This window comes from Pinus tabuliformis, chromosome 2_1, assembly GCF_031772625.1.
Source record: "Pinus tabuliformis cultivar Carrire ecotype Pingquan chromosome 2_1, CPIR1, whole genome shotgun sequence".
Taxonomy (NCBI): Eukaryota; Viridiplantae; Streptophyta; class Pinopsida; order Pinales; family Pinaceae; genus Pinus; species Pinus tabuliformis.
In genome coordinates, this window is record NC_142299.1 from 398164736 (window position 1) to 398181051 (window position 16316).

The 16316-nt window shown below is 40.8% G+C and overlaps 1 protein-coding gene across 3 annotated transcripts in view; it reads left to right on the forward strand.

The window, feature by feature from the left end:
* The window catches only part of LOC149200527 (ubiquitin-conjugating enzyme E2 enzyme activator PEX22-like), a 248526-nt gene that overhangs the window by 176861 nt on the left and 55349 nt on the right, over nucleotides 1–16316 (forward strand). For all 3 annotated transcript variants that reach the window (XM_089402762.1, XM_089402761.1, XM_089402760.1), the window contains one exon: nucleotides 7626–7691. In XM_089402762.1, coding sequence (XP_089258888.1) covers nucleotides 7626–7691 — 66 coding nt within the window. The remainder of the gene's footprint in view (nucleotides 1–7625; nucleotides 7692–16316) is intronic.

Sequence of the window (16316 nt, forward strand, 5' to 3'; positions counted from 1 at the left end):
CAGGGGGGGCTCCCAAAGGTCGCAGCTGCCCCCCTTGGACCCCCCCCTACAACGAATATTTTACGGGCGGCAACGAACTGGGGTCCAATGCAGCGATACCTTTGAATACAAAAGATAATCAGGCTCCACACCCAAAAATTCTAAAGGGTCTCCAAAGGTACAATGAAGTAAGAAGGAAGGACAACGAAGGTGGAACACTGTTTCTAGGGCTAGAAACAGTCACACGTGCGAGGAAGAGGAGGAGAAATCTGCAAGTATGATAGCAAGAACAAGCAGTCCATTATTTTATGTTGTTTGGGCTTGACACTAGGTTCACAAGGTCTCCCAAGATAAGTGAAAGGCCCTCTCACCCTAGTGAAGGAAGAAGGAAGAAAACCGAGCCTTAGAAGTCTGCTCTAGGGCTTATTATTTGGGAGAGGTGGTATATGGGGGAGGGAGTATTTAGGGGCCGGTGTATATGGGGGAGGGGTCAACAATTGACCGGGAGTCGACGACGTAGTTGTAGTAATATGGAACAACATAGGAGGGAGCGGAGTTGTAGTAATATGGAACAACATATATGTAATATGGGCAACGTCGATATGTATTATAATGTTAATTATGCAGGACAACGTTATATAATGGGAGTGGTATATATATATGAAACTGTTGCGTGGGATATGAGAAACTAGGAGTCACGTTATAACAAAGCGGTATTGGAGATGGCGGTTCAGGCCTGCAATACGTATGATTGTGGGAGGTATTACAAAAGGTGGTATGGAGCGTTTAGCATATCACAATCATATTAAAAAACACACTGTGGAGTATTGCGGATAGCATGTAATGGACAACGACCAATGTCGGGCGGTAATAGAGGCGGTAGTATTAAATAGCCATGGAACACTAGGTCAATTTTATATAGCCATGTGGCCATTCAAATGTGGACTTTCGTTCCCATTTGCCTTTGCCTTCGGGAAGCTTCCTACAGAGCTCTCCAACACAAAAAATGCCCATACTAGAACATCGGTGCCTCAAGTTGTCAACGGGATATATATATAAAAGATTTGACAAGTTGCAGTCCAAATACTATTTATAAAAGATTTGACAACTCACAATCCGATGACTCTGCGGATACAAACAAATAGCGATAGTGCACTGGGTATTAAAAAACCGGAAGCAGAGGTGTAATATATGCAGAAAACGGGAGATGTGGAGTCGAATGGTTTCGACGCAGGAGGAGGTATTAAACTTTGACGCAAAGTGCGTGACCAAATTTAACAAATGATGACAAAGATCACACCAGATTTAAAAAATCAATGCACACATGAATCACACCTTTAATCAAACTTCAATGTACTCAATGCATTCTCCAAAGATTAATACAATGCACGGTCGTTCGGTCAAACACAGAGTGTACTTCGTCGACGCTCATCGCACCAGTGTACATTAATCCTTCACAACTTTCAATCCTTCCTCTGTTCCACGTAGAGATTGGAGCAATGGCAGAGGTGTCAGTTCTGCAAAATATGAAAAACATAGGCAGGAGGGAGTTACAAGGGTAGAGAGGGAAGCCAAAAATGGAGTTGGCTGTGATACCATGTCAGGCCAAGAGGTAACTCCTCAAACTGAATTGTGTTTTAGCATTAAGGCTGATCATAGATATATACATGGAGGGAGAGAGTCTTGGGCTTCATCTCCCAGTGTCTCTTCATATTCCAACTTTCCTTATTTTCTATTTTCATTATTTTACACATTTACCGAATCCCAAGGATTATTTGTCAACAATAACCAAGACACAAGTCTATGTCCAAATGAGGAGAAGTGATCTCCTATTTATAGCCTTTCATGGGGGGTCGAATGGGTGCCTCCAAGGGGCCCAATCGACTTATAATAATAGGAGGCCGACTTGATCAATTTTAGGAGGCAAAATAAAAATTCAAATTTTCCAATTTCTTCATGATGAAAATATTGACCATGACCACCATATTTCAAACACTCCCTCTTAGCCAGGGAGGTACTTTTCATTCTCTCTGTCAAGATCAATCTCCCCAACCAAACCATAGGCCTCACAACTACAACTTGAGGGAGAGATCAAAAGTACAAGTCTCTCTCTCTGTCAAGATCAATCTCCCCAACCAATCCATAAGTCTCTTGACCCACAACCTAAGGGAGAGATCATTAGTATCATCATAAGGAAAGATACATAACATCCAACGCATCCCAAAAGCCACAACCCTATGGCATCCAGGTCAGTGCCCTACTGACTAGTGGGATCAATCAATGAGGCCAAACCAATCATATGCACAAGGTACATCTTCATGACCACAAACAAGGTCTGTCGGTCCACGACCTAAGGGATGAATCCCTATCTCATCCCTGGCTATATAGTCTCTCGGTCCATGACCTAAGGTAGAGAACTTATCCTTCCTGACCAAACTATAGGTCTCTTGGCCACAACCTAAGGAAGGGAACTCAAGATCAATCTCCTAAGGATGGAAAGTGTTAAGTATAGAATCTAGATTACCATGGACACACAACATCTACCAATGCCTCCCATGTGTGTTCCTCCCAGACAATGGAAAGAAAGGCCTCAAGGAAGGTCACACTAGACTAGGGGCAAGGGATAAACACCAACGTGAAGCATGGGAACAAGAATACAACCAAACGCAGTCTATCATCCAATTCAACCTTTGATTCATGCTAGAATGTCCTTAAACATTGAATGAAGGAACTTGATTGTGAAAATGGTTAATGTACCTTGCAATGGATGACCCATCTTCATCTGATGAGTAGGATGTTCCCACCATTTTGTGGGTGATATCCCTAGATTTTTTTTGTTTTGAAGACGGTCCTTAGCCAGCAAGCCAACAACGCCTTGTAGCGACCAACTAGCTCGTTGTGCCACTTCTTTGCCACCTAAGCCAACCATGTGGTCCCTCACCCATCTATCCTGATTATACGTTTGAAGGTGGGCCTCTTAAGCCTAAAGGTATGCCATATAATTTGGTAATTGAGTATTGTAGTTTACCTATCATGGAAACTTTTGGGCATGGATTAATGGGGGGATTCGACAGAAAGAGTGGGCTAAGTCCGTGCTCTTGTCCTAGACCTCTTTTGGATGTTAACCTTGGACCTTAGTCCTGTGGGATCTCTTTTATTGACCTTTGGGATTTAGGGATGGTACTTCAAAGTTCATGGGGAACACTAATTTTGGTTGCGTGGTCCCACTCCCTCACCCACATATATCACTCCCCTTCTGCTCATTATAACCCCATTCATCATTTCTCCCACTGGGTCCACATTCCTCCATTGGGTCCACATAGGGTCAGAGCCCCCCTCCCCTTGCTCCACACCTTGGGTTGGGCTTGGAGTGATGCTTGGAGGTTGATGCAGCTAAAAGAAAAAGAAAAAAAGCATAATTGGCCACATTCAATAGGAAATTGTACCACAAAATGCAAAAGATGGCCGGGACAAAAACATTTAGCACGTGGGAAAAATCCATGACATGATTCTACCCCATTCCATGGCCATCACTGTGGTTCCTATATGGCCCTTGATGAGCCTCTTTTATCATTCTGGAACCCATGATTGTCCCACCCTTGGGTGGGCGATGAATGCCCCACCTTAAAAGGGGGCATTTACTGCTATACTTCGCATATCATGCTCTCATTACCTAGAGCCTTGAGTAGTTAACCAAAGAAAATCATAAAAAGGAAAAAGGCATATGAAGAAGGGTGAAAAATCAAGGCCGGGGTAACTCATGCACCACGATTTCTCCTTACTACACATTATTTACCCAAGTGTGGGCTTCCCTTTTATTAGCTACCCTTGTACCAATGCATGTGATCTAGGTTGCTCCCTTTCATTCCCTACTCCATTCCATCATTATGCCACATGCCACCACCATTTGAAGGATGTACCATGGACATACCACCCCCTTTAGAAGTAGAAACCACCTAATAGGATGCTTCGTTAACCCTATTTGGAGCTTGGAGACATTAGCACATACCAAAGCCCACTATGGAAGGGCATGCCATTGTGAAGTGCCCACTTGTTGTCCATGGTTTATAAACTCTTTTACTTGATTTCTTTAATGACTTGGTATGCTGTAAGGCACAAGGATGCATTGGATCTTATGTAGGATTGCAGATGGTTTCCGTTTGGGTTTGGTTTCCCTATACAGGGTCCTGACCCCTAGAGGGCTACATTGGCACATGTAGGGTGCGTGTAGAGAGCCATGGGCCTCCACAACAACAAACAACACTCCATGGATCCCCACAACCATTCAGAGATTGCTCATGGTTCACTTATTGGACGAGGAAGATGCATCTGATCCATCATGATTCATGCCCAATCGGCCCCACTGTGTCATCATACACTTGGCAGATGATCCAGGGCTTGCACGATGATGTGGCAACACCTACACCATCATCCTAGCCCTTGCAGGTGATCTATAGGCATCTTCAATTTTTTTGGAGACCCATGAGGACACTTGTGTGCCCCCACATACCATTTGGAGCACCACAGGTTATTACAAGGGGCCAACCCCTTGTCCATTGATTTTAGAAGTCCAACTCCACATTATGGCACATATGGACTTCATTAGGCCTCCTCCAAGGCCCAACGACATGCATTATTGATTATTCGACCTCTTGAGAGGCTTATTCTTTTGTTTATGAGCTAGTTTGGTGGGCTTGTGACCAAAAGTTAGTTATTTTGCACATAGGGGCTAATGTAGGCCTAATTAGCTAAATCAAACTCATTAGAAGTGTATAAATAGAAGTGATGTGAATTCATTTTAGCATCATCACTTGGTTGGACTTGTATCTCTTGTGAGAACTTCGCTATCCTTCTTGGAGGATGAAATTTTGGAGCATGGAATGAATTTTGATGTTTGGATCATTTTCTCTTGTCTTGGAGCTTCTTGATTGGAAAATTTTTGATAGTTAGATATACTCTAATACATGTAAGTGGAATTTTAATGCTATTCTTTTTCTATTTTTGTCACATACGTTGTTGCTGGGATTTTTCTATACTAGGGCTAATTTGCTGCATCCATTATTGCGAAGTTGTGGGAATTTTGTTTCTAGATAGTGATGCTTCATGTATGGGCCATGTATGATGAGTGAATGTTCCTAGGGATGTTTCATTGTTGAAATTGATCTTGATAAGTCATCTATTTTGCAAAACGAAGTATAAAGTCTTTGAGGCTACTCTACTTTGCCCTAGTGCTAAGTGAAGCTGCCCTTAAGGCCTCCTCGACTAAGAAAATTCAATCCGAATTCATAATCATCCTTGAATCCAATCTCCCCAAAGGATTAGGCATTGGCCTACCATAGGTGATCACCCTAAACCTATTTTTCTTCACCTTCCCCTCTTTTTTCTAGGTCTAGCTCCATAGGTCACCTAGGGCATCAAATATCTCACAATCTAGCCATCCAAATACTTCAATTTTTGGTCCACAATTGCACTGGTGTGTCCTCAAGAAGCCCTCCAAATTTCATGAGATTCCGACGGTAGGACCTTCATATATCGCAAGCCCTAGCTTGAAGACTAATTCTTGCTCTTGGTTTCCCGGCTAGAAACCTCATTGGGATCTTTGCATTGCCTTTCAATGAAAATTCATTCCTTGATCCCTTTTCCCTCCCTAATTAGGTCAAGTATATCATTGGTTGTTAAATTCTATCCTCTTGACCTAACCTGGGTCCACTTGGTCTCATGTGGTCCCATATCTTATCAAAGTCAACTCTTCAAAAATCACTTGGGAATCCAAGTTCCACAAGGATTTTAGGGATTAGGAAGTTCCTTTCCAAGTTGCATTCCCTAAGCCAATCCCTTAAATCCCTATTCCCCTATCCTAGAGAACCTTACACCTTGCTTAAGAAGCAAGCAAGTCCCACTCTTGAGTCTCTCCTAGGAAAGGGTCATCGATGTCACTTCACATCCATCTTAGTGGATCTATCCTTCATAAGTGATTCTCTATATATCGGGTCTCCTCCCATCGGTGAAAGCCCGTAAAGAGTAGGAAGCTTTAACTGTGGTGATAGTGGCTTTAGCTTCATTGTTGCTTTTGACCTAGCAAGTGTCCCTCTAGGATCCTTGCTAGTTTGAGCGGTAACATAGGCCAGATGTCATAAAGCATTGAACAGAGCATGGATGGAGGGCTTTTGAGGCTAGCTATCTAGAGATCAACATAGGGCTGTTGGTCCGGGAAGCTGATCAGAAGTGTTTACCCACTTGGGTTGGTAGCAACCCCAAACTGGTTACACTGGACTAAGAGGAAATGGTGACCACTAGGGTGAAATAGGGCAGCATGTATAGCATCCAAGCATCATGATCCATTATCTGATTTCAATCCACGATCCTTACTTGGATGCCTAAAGCATTAAATGTAAGCACTTCATATGAAACAGTGGCCAATGTACCTCATGGTTGCTGACCTCCCTTCATCAAAACTTAAAAGAGTGTGGTGATCAAGTTGATGAGCTGACCAAATAGTGGGTGAGAGGCATTTGAGAAGCTGCTATCTGAGGATGACATGAGGCTGCTGGCTAGAAATCTGCATCTTAGGAGAAAATTTTTCTCCTAGGGTTACTCATGTATGTGGTGGGGTAACACTCTCCATTGCGGTTAGGCTATGCCTTAGGAGTGGCAGAAAATTGAGAAGAGGAAGTAGGATTCTTTTGGTTTGTAGGCTTAACCTTAAACAAGTTGGAATGGACATTTCAATTAAGGAATAAACAAGAGTTCTAGCTCTTATCTATTATGAGGAAGCAAACTGGAAATAAACTTTATGCAAAGAGTGCCTTGAGAATCCCTTACCACAAGCTTGATACAGAGTTTGTTGAAGACTTCAATGATATGTTGAACGGTCTATCCAGTGATCTGTCTGAGTTGCAACCATTGAGTCAACATGGCATTTTTATACCAGAGGGGGAAAAACTGCTTCTGGACAGCAACCAGAAAGTCATCCCAGATGCTGATTGGAGGTTGGTTTGTGGATACCAGAGTTTGTCTGTGTGTCTGCCAGCTTTTGCATGTGTAACTCTACATGAATAACCATGCAATGCAGATACAATGGACACACAACAAGGATGCAAGGACTAGAAGGAAGATTGCCAAATTGTACATGTATATTCTATACTGTATTGGATATATGTAGGAGCACAAAATTGGTGGAGAGTGATCATCTTTTGATCCAGCCTCCTAGATGTACAAAATAAAATACAAAAGTTAGCTAGTGATCATGCTTGACCAAGTCACCCATAAAAGACGAAATATAGAGAATAAAGGACAAATATAATATGTATGTGGTTAAGTCCTCTAGACTGTCTCATTATGAACCTGACAGTTGGAATTTTTTTCCTGTAACCAAGTTCTTTTGGTAGTCTCTTTTGATAAAGTATAATTAAAAATTTCAAGTGCTCTGTACCATTGAAATAGAATGATCCGTATTTCTTCTTGGGAACTTTATGTAAACTATGACTTGGTCTCATAAATAATGCGAAGTGATTTAGTTGAAACAATAATGAGAATCTGAAAATTTATGCCAATAAAAAAATGATATGGTAATTTTTTTGGTAAGCTGTCTATAGTATATTCATTGATTGGATATCTATTTGTTAAAATATTTCTGATGTTTACAGGAAAGGGTTCTCGCAGCGCTGGATGAAGCTGGTGTTTTTAAAATTGGTGGCTTTAACAGGAATAAGGTACAGAAGGAAGAGTTTACCTCAAATGCATTTAGCTGAATGACAAACCTTCATGTGTTTTTATTCTTGTAGTTGACAAAATCATTTTCCTTTATGATGCATAATGTGGATAGGCATAGGTTCCATATGTATTGTATTGCTATGACTGAGTCAGATTATGGGAGTTTCAGTTTTATTTGTTTTTTCTACACCCATTCTTTTATTGTCGAATCGATAGTTAAGTATAGATGAGCAAGAAGGCCATGAAAAGGATGCCTTGTTTTGTTTTTTGACTCCTTTTATAGGAGTTTCTTTTATGCATCTGGAAAAAAAATAGTTTCGCCCATCTGGCGTTATAAAAGAAGATTGTCATTCATGTATGCCTTGTATACATATTTGTGTATTATGAGTGAAGAAAGAGGAGGTTTCACTCCTTCCCACCCCAAATATTTTATCAGATTACAGTGATCATTTGGGCTGCATGTAGGTTAATTAATTCGTTATTAATTTGATTTGCATTCTTTGACTAGGTTATAATAGTTTCCTCTTTCCACTTATCTGTTGCAAGCAGTGTTACAAAACTTGCTGGGATTGATTGAGACTTGCAGGTCAAACCTACCTCAGCTCAAAAATGGGTCTAGTTATCCAGCTGTGAGTCAAACTAGTGGTTTACGAGTCTGACACCGGTCTAAGAAGAGTTCAATGAAGAGAAGTATGTTTCTATATGAGATGCATTATCCAGCATCACATTTGACACCCTGCACAACCAAGTCAACGACCGTCCAGTGTGGCAACTCAGCTGCTGATCCTAATTTGTTGGTATCAAATTAAATTTACTTAGAATTTGATTGAAGAATTAAAAACAATGCCATACTAAGTTAATAACATATTCTGAAGTCACCCATTGAGTTATTAACATATTTTGGAGCTAGCCATGACAAAAACTGTTTAGTTTTGTTAAGATGAAGAGTTTGGTGGCAAGATACTAAGATGAGAGGAGTACCATATGAAACAAACTTAAGATAAATTATGTTGCATATATATTAAATATAACAGTGTGAAAGGGAGATACAAAGAATCTAATACCTATATTGGGGAGTGATACTAAAACTGTAGGAATTCTGCAGAAAAGCGGTTGAGATTCTCCAATAATGATTGGAAATTAAATTGATTCAGAGACATTTATAGGAAGCAAAATAATAACCTAAAGGGGCTTTTCTCAAAAAAGTTTCAAGTAAATCTATTGTGTATAACAATGTTTTACTTTGTAAGGTAAATGTTTTGTATTGCCTTCAGAACTGAGAATACATGCTATATCAGAGAAGTCTGGAGTGGTCGGTCACTTGGAAAACCCTACCAAATCCAGAAATTCCGTCTTTTCAAAGAGGCAGAGGATAAAAGATGGCCAAGTAAGGCCAGTTCCAAAATAAATAAACAGTAGACCAGGCCTTCAAGGCCTTGAGAAGACTGAAAACAAAACGGAAACAGAGAAGCAGTAACCATAACATAAGCAGACCAGCTAAGAGGAGTTGTCTGCATTGGTGGCTTCTATAGGACTAGGTTCTTTGTTGCTGCCCGGAGAGCAGCCAGAGTCTAGAGGAATACCTATGTGCTTCTCAATACGCCCCAGCCGACAATCCAGTGCTGTTAGTTGACTTTGCATATGATCCAAGGAGAGGAGAATATTCTCTCGGCTTTCATGTCTCTCTAGAAGAAACTTGCCAAGTAAAAACTTCATGTGCTGGTAGATGTCCACCATGTACATATATTGTTTATATCAACCATGAGTGTGCTTGGTGTCAGGAACCCAATCCGTAACATTTTTAAGAACCATATGTTGAAATTGGGGCAGCTATGGGACAAATTTCCCCATAGAAACCCTAAGATCCCAAAGGAATCCCAACTGCCCCAAAGAGAATTCAAAGAAATATTATTATTTTATATGGCACAAAAATTACTTGGGCAAGCGATCTACAAATCATGTCAAAATATATTAAAATGATAATTAAATTTGAGTTTTCCCTCCAATGCTAAAGTCGACCTCACAAGAAAAGGCCCCCACTGATTTGTATATATAAAAGAGCTCTATGGCTCATTTGGTTCATCACATTGAGAGAGATGACTTCTGTGATTCATATATATTATGGGATCGCTACATTTTGTGGCTCGTATTTTATATGTGTGGTTCGTATATATACTCTCAGTGATTCGTTCTTGTGGTTTGCTTTCTACAATTGTTCACATCTTCCCTATATTCTACAGTGGGGCTCGCATATCAAAGGCACTACACTATGACTCACATACAATGGTTAGCATTTATTTGTGGCTTGCATACACCATGACTCGCACTACAATGATTAAATTGTGACTTGCGTACACTATGACTCGCATAAGTTCTTTGTATATGCTCTGTGGCTCGCATCGATCTCTATGGCTCGTTATTAATTTTCTATGCCTTATCTCTATTCTCCGAGGCTTGCGTGATTTGCTGTGGATCACATATGTATTCTCGTGTCTTGTATTCATATCTGTGACTCGCTCGCTCTTCTATTTACAGAGACTCGCATTCTTACATAGAGTGCCTCACATTGTCTCTATGAGGCTCGCATTCTTACACAGTGTGACTCACATTACATTTCTTTGAGGTTCGATACATACAATGACTCACATTGACACTTCTTTGAGGATCGTATTATCACATCTATGATTTGCTCCATTCACATTGGCAAGCATTTGATATTCTATGGCTCACAATATTTTTGTACCTTGCACTATACTCATTGACCTTGTACTTCGTGGCACATACCATACTCTGTGACATTATAATTTGTGGCTTGCATTGGCTTGCTTCGTTGGCATCTGTATATTGACATTTGATGTATGAACAATGATCTTTATAACAATAACCTATGATACATGACTATGAGTAAATAATTTACTAGACAGTGAGACTGTGATCTTCACTCATGATTGTGATCTATATGTAAATATATTAGTTACCGGGATGCTTATGATTTTGGCTATAACCCTATGAAAATGAGACTTGACAGTGATGACATTACCTTGATGACATTCCCTTGATAACAACAGTGATGACATTCTCTTGATAACATTAGTGATGACATTCCCTTGATGACAACGACTTTGATGACAATAGTGACCTATGTGATCTTGAGGGATAGTGATATAGCAATGACATTTGATATGGCATGACAATGACCTAGTATGACAATTATGATAGTACCTATATTGTTGATTTGGGGTATCATCGGATGTGCTCTAGCCACGAAAATTGGTGGAGAGGCTAAAGCACATGAGATCTCCAATACCCAGAAATGGTTTGGACAGATTCTAAATTGTTTGGGAGATATTAAAATAATTAATATTTTTAATGGAGTCCCTAAGTCTAAACGTAGGGAAAATAAAATAGTAATTTGAATTAATATAAAACTATGTTAGAAGGGTCCAAAAGTCATGGATCAAGCTAGAGTTAATCTTAGCCGTTGACTAGGGACTTGATCTCGACTGTTGAATTGTTAACGAGAAAAATATAAGAGAAGGCTTGAGGGTCACTTGGAGAATACACCGAGTTGATCAAGAATTCAATTTTCTGGGGCAAGGCTTGCTGAGGAAATCGAAGGAGTGATCAGAGTTGCAGCTGAGAGGCAGTGAATACAGAAGCAGAGAGGCAGAGAGGGTATCGGGAGCATCAGCGCAGAAGATGGGAGAGAGGGACGTAGAGCCAGCTAGAGGCCACGCAGAGCCAGTCAGGGCCCACGCAAAGGTAGCCAGGAGCTGTGCAGTGCTAGAGAGAGCCAGCGTGGGGGACATAGAGGCTCTAGAGGCTGATGCAATGCCTCTAGAGGCTGACACAGGGTGAGTTGGGGTGACGCTGGACCAGAGAGGCTGACGCAGGGTGAGTTGGGGTGACGCTGGGCCAGAGAGGCTGACGCAGTCCCTAGAGGCGCAGACACTAGAGATTTCGTGGGGCAGATTAGGAGTTGAGAGCTATGGGATTGTTCATCCGGGGTTTTAGCCGGAATATCTGTCTTCGACTGAGAGGTACTACTACTGAGATCATTCTCTGTTGGGTGAGCCGGTTTGGCACCCATATTGTATTTTGAAACTGCTTAATAATAAAACCCTCAGATAGCTGCACCGGTTTTCCCACATTGGGTTTTTCCGGGGACATTGGTCCGAAAACAACGGTGTCATTTGTATGCTTGGTTTTTCCTTCAATTGATGATCTGTAATGTGTTGGAACTTGTATTTATTTTCAGTATTTACATGGTAAACAACTTGTTAATTAAACAAAACAAGTAGGCAGAAATAAATCAGAAAGTACATGAAGGGTTTCTAACAGTTAGACTTAGAATTTCCAACATGGTATTAGAGCATGGTTGGAGATCACAAGAGAACTGAGGGCATCAGCCAAGGAGAGCAGTAACAACAGAAATAGTTGTCCCGAGTGACAGAAGCTGTTCCGAGCAGAAAAGCAGCAAGGAAGGGGTGATGCAATGCCTGCGTCATCAAGATTGCGCCGGGACGAGGATTAGTGCAGTGGCAGAAGGGAGCAAACTGTTATTTGGGGTGGCATCGGATGTGCTCTAGCCACGAAATTAGGTGGAGAGTTTGGGGCACATGAGATCTCCAATACCCAGAAAGGGTTTGGGCAGATTCTAAATAGATAAGGAGATATTAAAATAAATAATATTTTTAATGGAGTCCCTAAGTCTAAATTTAGGGAAAATAAAATATTAATGTGTATTAATATGAATCTGTGTTAGAGTGGTCCAAAAGACATGGATCAAGCTAGATCTAATCTTAGTCGTTGATTAGGGACTTAATCTCGGCCTTTGAGATGTCAATAGGAAAAGTATAAGATGAGGCTTGAGGGTCACTTGGAGAACACACTAGAGTGATCAGTCATTCTATTCTCTAGAGTGGGGTTTGCTAAGAGAGATAGAATTAGTGATCGGGAGAGTAGTTCAGGGGCATTGAGTACAAAGAGACAGAGAGATAGAGATAGTGGCAGGATAGCAATAGAGCAGCCAGAGAGAGAGACGCAAGAGTAGCTAGTGCTCACGCAGGGCCACGCAGAGGCAGCTAAGTGCTGCGCAAAGCACCAAAAGGGCTAGCATCGCTGACATAGAGGCTCAGAGAGTTGACGCAGGGCCTCTTGGGGCTGACGCAGGCCAAGATAGGCTGATGCAGGGCTAGTGCTGGGCTAGGAGAGGATGATGCAGTCCAAATTGGGCAGATGCTAGTGTTTTTGGGTCAGATTGGTGCTGAGTAGCTGTAGGAAGTATTATCCGGGGCTTCAGCGAGTAGATTTGTCAGAAACGGAGAGGTATTACTGCTAAGGAAATTCTCTGTTGGGTAGGTCAGTTTCGGCACCCATATTGTACTCTAATATTACTTAATAAGAAAACTCTCAGATCGCTGCACCAGTTTTCCCGCATTGGGTTTTTCCGGGGACATTAGTCCAAAAATAATGGTGTCATATGGTGTGTTTGTTCTTGTTTCTTTTAGTTGCTGATCTGTGATATGTTGAGCATGCACTAGTGTTTATTTTCAGTATTTACATTGTAACTAACTTGTTAAGGAAAAATAACAAGTAGGTAGGAATAAATAAGATAAAGTGTATGGATGGTTTCTAACTGAGTAAACTTAGAAACTTCAACATGGTATCAGAGCGTGATTGCAGATCACAGGAGGACTAAAAGACATCAGCCGAGCGGAGCAATAACAGCAGAAAACAACTGCCCCGAGGTGACAAAAGTTGTTTCTAGCAACACAGAAGCTAAGGAGTGTGACGCAGAGCCAGCCAAGGCTATGCAGAGGAAGCCGGGAGCTGCGCAGAGCCCTAGAAAGGCCAGCGTTGCTGACGCAGAGGGTTAGAGGGATGATGCAGGGCATCCCATGGCCGACGCAGACCATTTGGGGTGACGTAGAGCCAGCAATCAATCTTATTTATTCATACCTACTTGTTATTTTTACTTAACAAGTTATATACAAAGTAAATATTGAAAATAAACACCAATGCATGCTCAACATATTACAGATCAAAAACTAAAAGAAACAAGAATAAACACACCACATGACACCATTATTTTTGGACCAATGTCCTTGGAAAAACCCATTGCGGGAAAGCTGGTGGAACTATCTGAGGGTTTTCTTATTAAGCAATATCAGAGTACAATCTGGGTGCCGAAACTGGCCTACCTAACAGACAATTTCCTTAGCAGCTATACCTCATGGTTTGAGAGAAATCTCCTGGCTGAAACCCCGGAAAATCCTTCCGGCAGCTCCTCAACACAAAACTGCTCTGCAAGCCTAGCGTCTGCCCAATCTGGACTACGTCAGCCCCTCTCTGTCTCATGCTAAGTCACCAGGTTCGAGTTCGAGTTTGAGTTCGAGGACCATGAAATTCGAATAAAGTTCGGCAACTCAAATTTTGTCGATAAAATTCGACATCAAATTCGACATATAGAAATTCGAAAAAAAAATGTATATTAAAGATAGATATATCAATCAAGGCATGAAAAACAAGCCAAACCATCTTCCTATTATTTAGATATACTATTAAGCTACCTAATTGTTCTTGCATAAAAATAGTGATCCAATCCCTCTCACCTCCATCAAATCCTCCATCAAATTATTAATCATCTCCATCCTAAAAATACTAAAATATTTTTAAATATATTTCTTACAAAATAATATACTTAATTTCTCCAAATTTTTTAAAATTATAATTTTATTATTTTTTTTCACATTAATATTAAAATTTAAAATCTAACTGTAAACCCATTAAAAAGGTGAATTCATAGCCATTAAATTTATTATTATATGACCTTTTCTTTTTATACGTGATATCTATATAGAACATATATTACAATCTTTTCGATTCTAAGAATGCAATATATAAATTACATATGCAATCTTTTCGATAATACACTTCATTCGATCTTAGATTCTGGAATACGGTTTATTATTTTTATTTCTATTACATTATATATTTTGGTGAAATGTTTATAATTATATATTTTTAACAAGTTTATAAAACGAAAACATTAAAACGCTAATATCCTTTGCTGCAAAGCGCGGGGAATATCCGTGGAAAAAGTGCTCGCTGCAAAGCGCGGGGACCATCCGTGGAAAAAGTGCTCTAACAATTTTATTTAAGTAACCTTAATAAGATTAGGGCAATGAAAAGATTGGATTTGATCGTGAAATTTAGATAAAATAATTGACATATTAAATATGTTTTATTTGAAAAATGGATATACGTTGCTGCAGAACGTGGCGGGCAAGTGGAAACACGACTGATACTTTGAACCAATAAACAAATAGGTTCGCCATTTGATTCACGCTACGCAACAACAAAAGCCCACGGTTTATGGAGTTGAATGTGGGCGAACATATGCAGGAACGCATCAAATACTATACACTCTCGCGGGCGTTCTGCCAGACGTACTCGCAGATTTAAGTAACACTCATATGTCCTACTGCAAATTGTATCCATAATATCATTGCCCTCGGTTTTTGCGAACACATGGAGAAGGCCCACTGGTTTTGGGTTCTTTAGTTACACCTCACGCCTATTTCTATCGTGAAACAATGAAACCCGAGTCAATGAAACAGTCAATGAAACCTAAAACTAAAACCCGCGGGCGAAAAAAAAACGAATTTAATCATCAGCAGTCGAATTTCAACGTATTCAAAAGAATTTAAATACGATTTTATTCGTCTCAAATTCGAATTCGACATGAAATTCGAGTTCGCCGAATTTAATGGCGAACTCGAACGAATATGTTCGTTTGGCCTTCAAATTCGCCGAATTTCGAATTTTATGGATAAAAAACTGCGAATCCGGTGACTAAGGTCTCATGTTGGCCCTGTGTCAGCCTTTCTTGGCCTATGTCAGCCCCAAGAGGCCCTGCATCAGCTTCCTGGGCCTCTGCATCAGACACGCTAGCCTCTCCAGTGCTCTACACAGCACTTGGCTGCCTCTGCGTGGCCCTGCGTGAGCCCTTGCTGGCTCTGCGTCACTCTCCTTGGCTGCTGTGCTGCTCTCCCGGCACAATCTCTGCCTTCTCTATTTCTCTGTACTCAATGCCCCTCAGCTGCTCTCCCGATCACTGATTCTATCTCTCTTAGCAAACCCTGCTCTAGAGAATAGAATGACTGATCACTCTGGTGTATTCTCCAAGTGACCCTCAAGCCTCCTCTTATATTTTTCCTGTTGACATATCAATGGCTGAGATTAAGTCCCTAATCAACAGCTAAGATTAGATCTGGCTTGATCCATGTCTTTTGGACCATTCTAACACAGTTTCATATTAATACACATTAATATTTTATTTTCCCTAAGTTTAGACTTAGTGACTCCATTAAAAATATTAATTATTTTAATATCTCCTGATCTGTTTAGAATCTGCCCAAACCCTTTCTGGGTATTGGAGATCTCATGTGCCACAACCTCTCCACCAAATTTCGTGGCTAGAGCACATCCGATGCTACCCAAAATCAACACTCCCTCTTAGTGAGGACTGTGCTCTAGCAATACTCCTCACTGAGTATTACTCTGATCATCCGACATCGGTTTCTGTGCTGATGCTAGGCCTTCCTGCCCAACATCCTTTG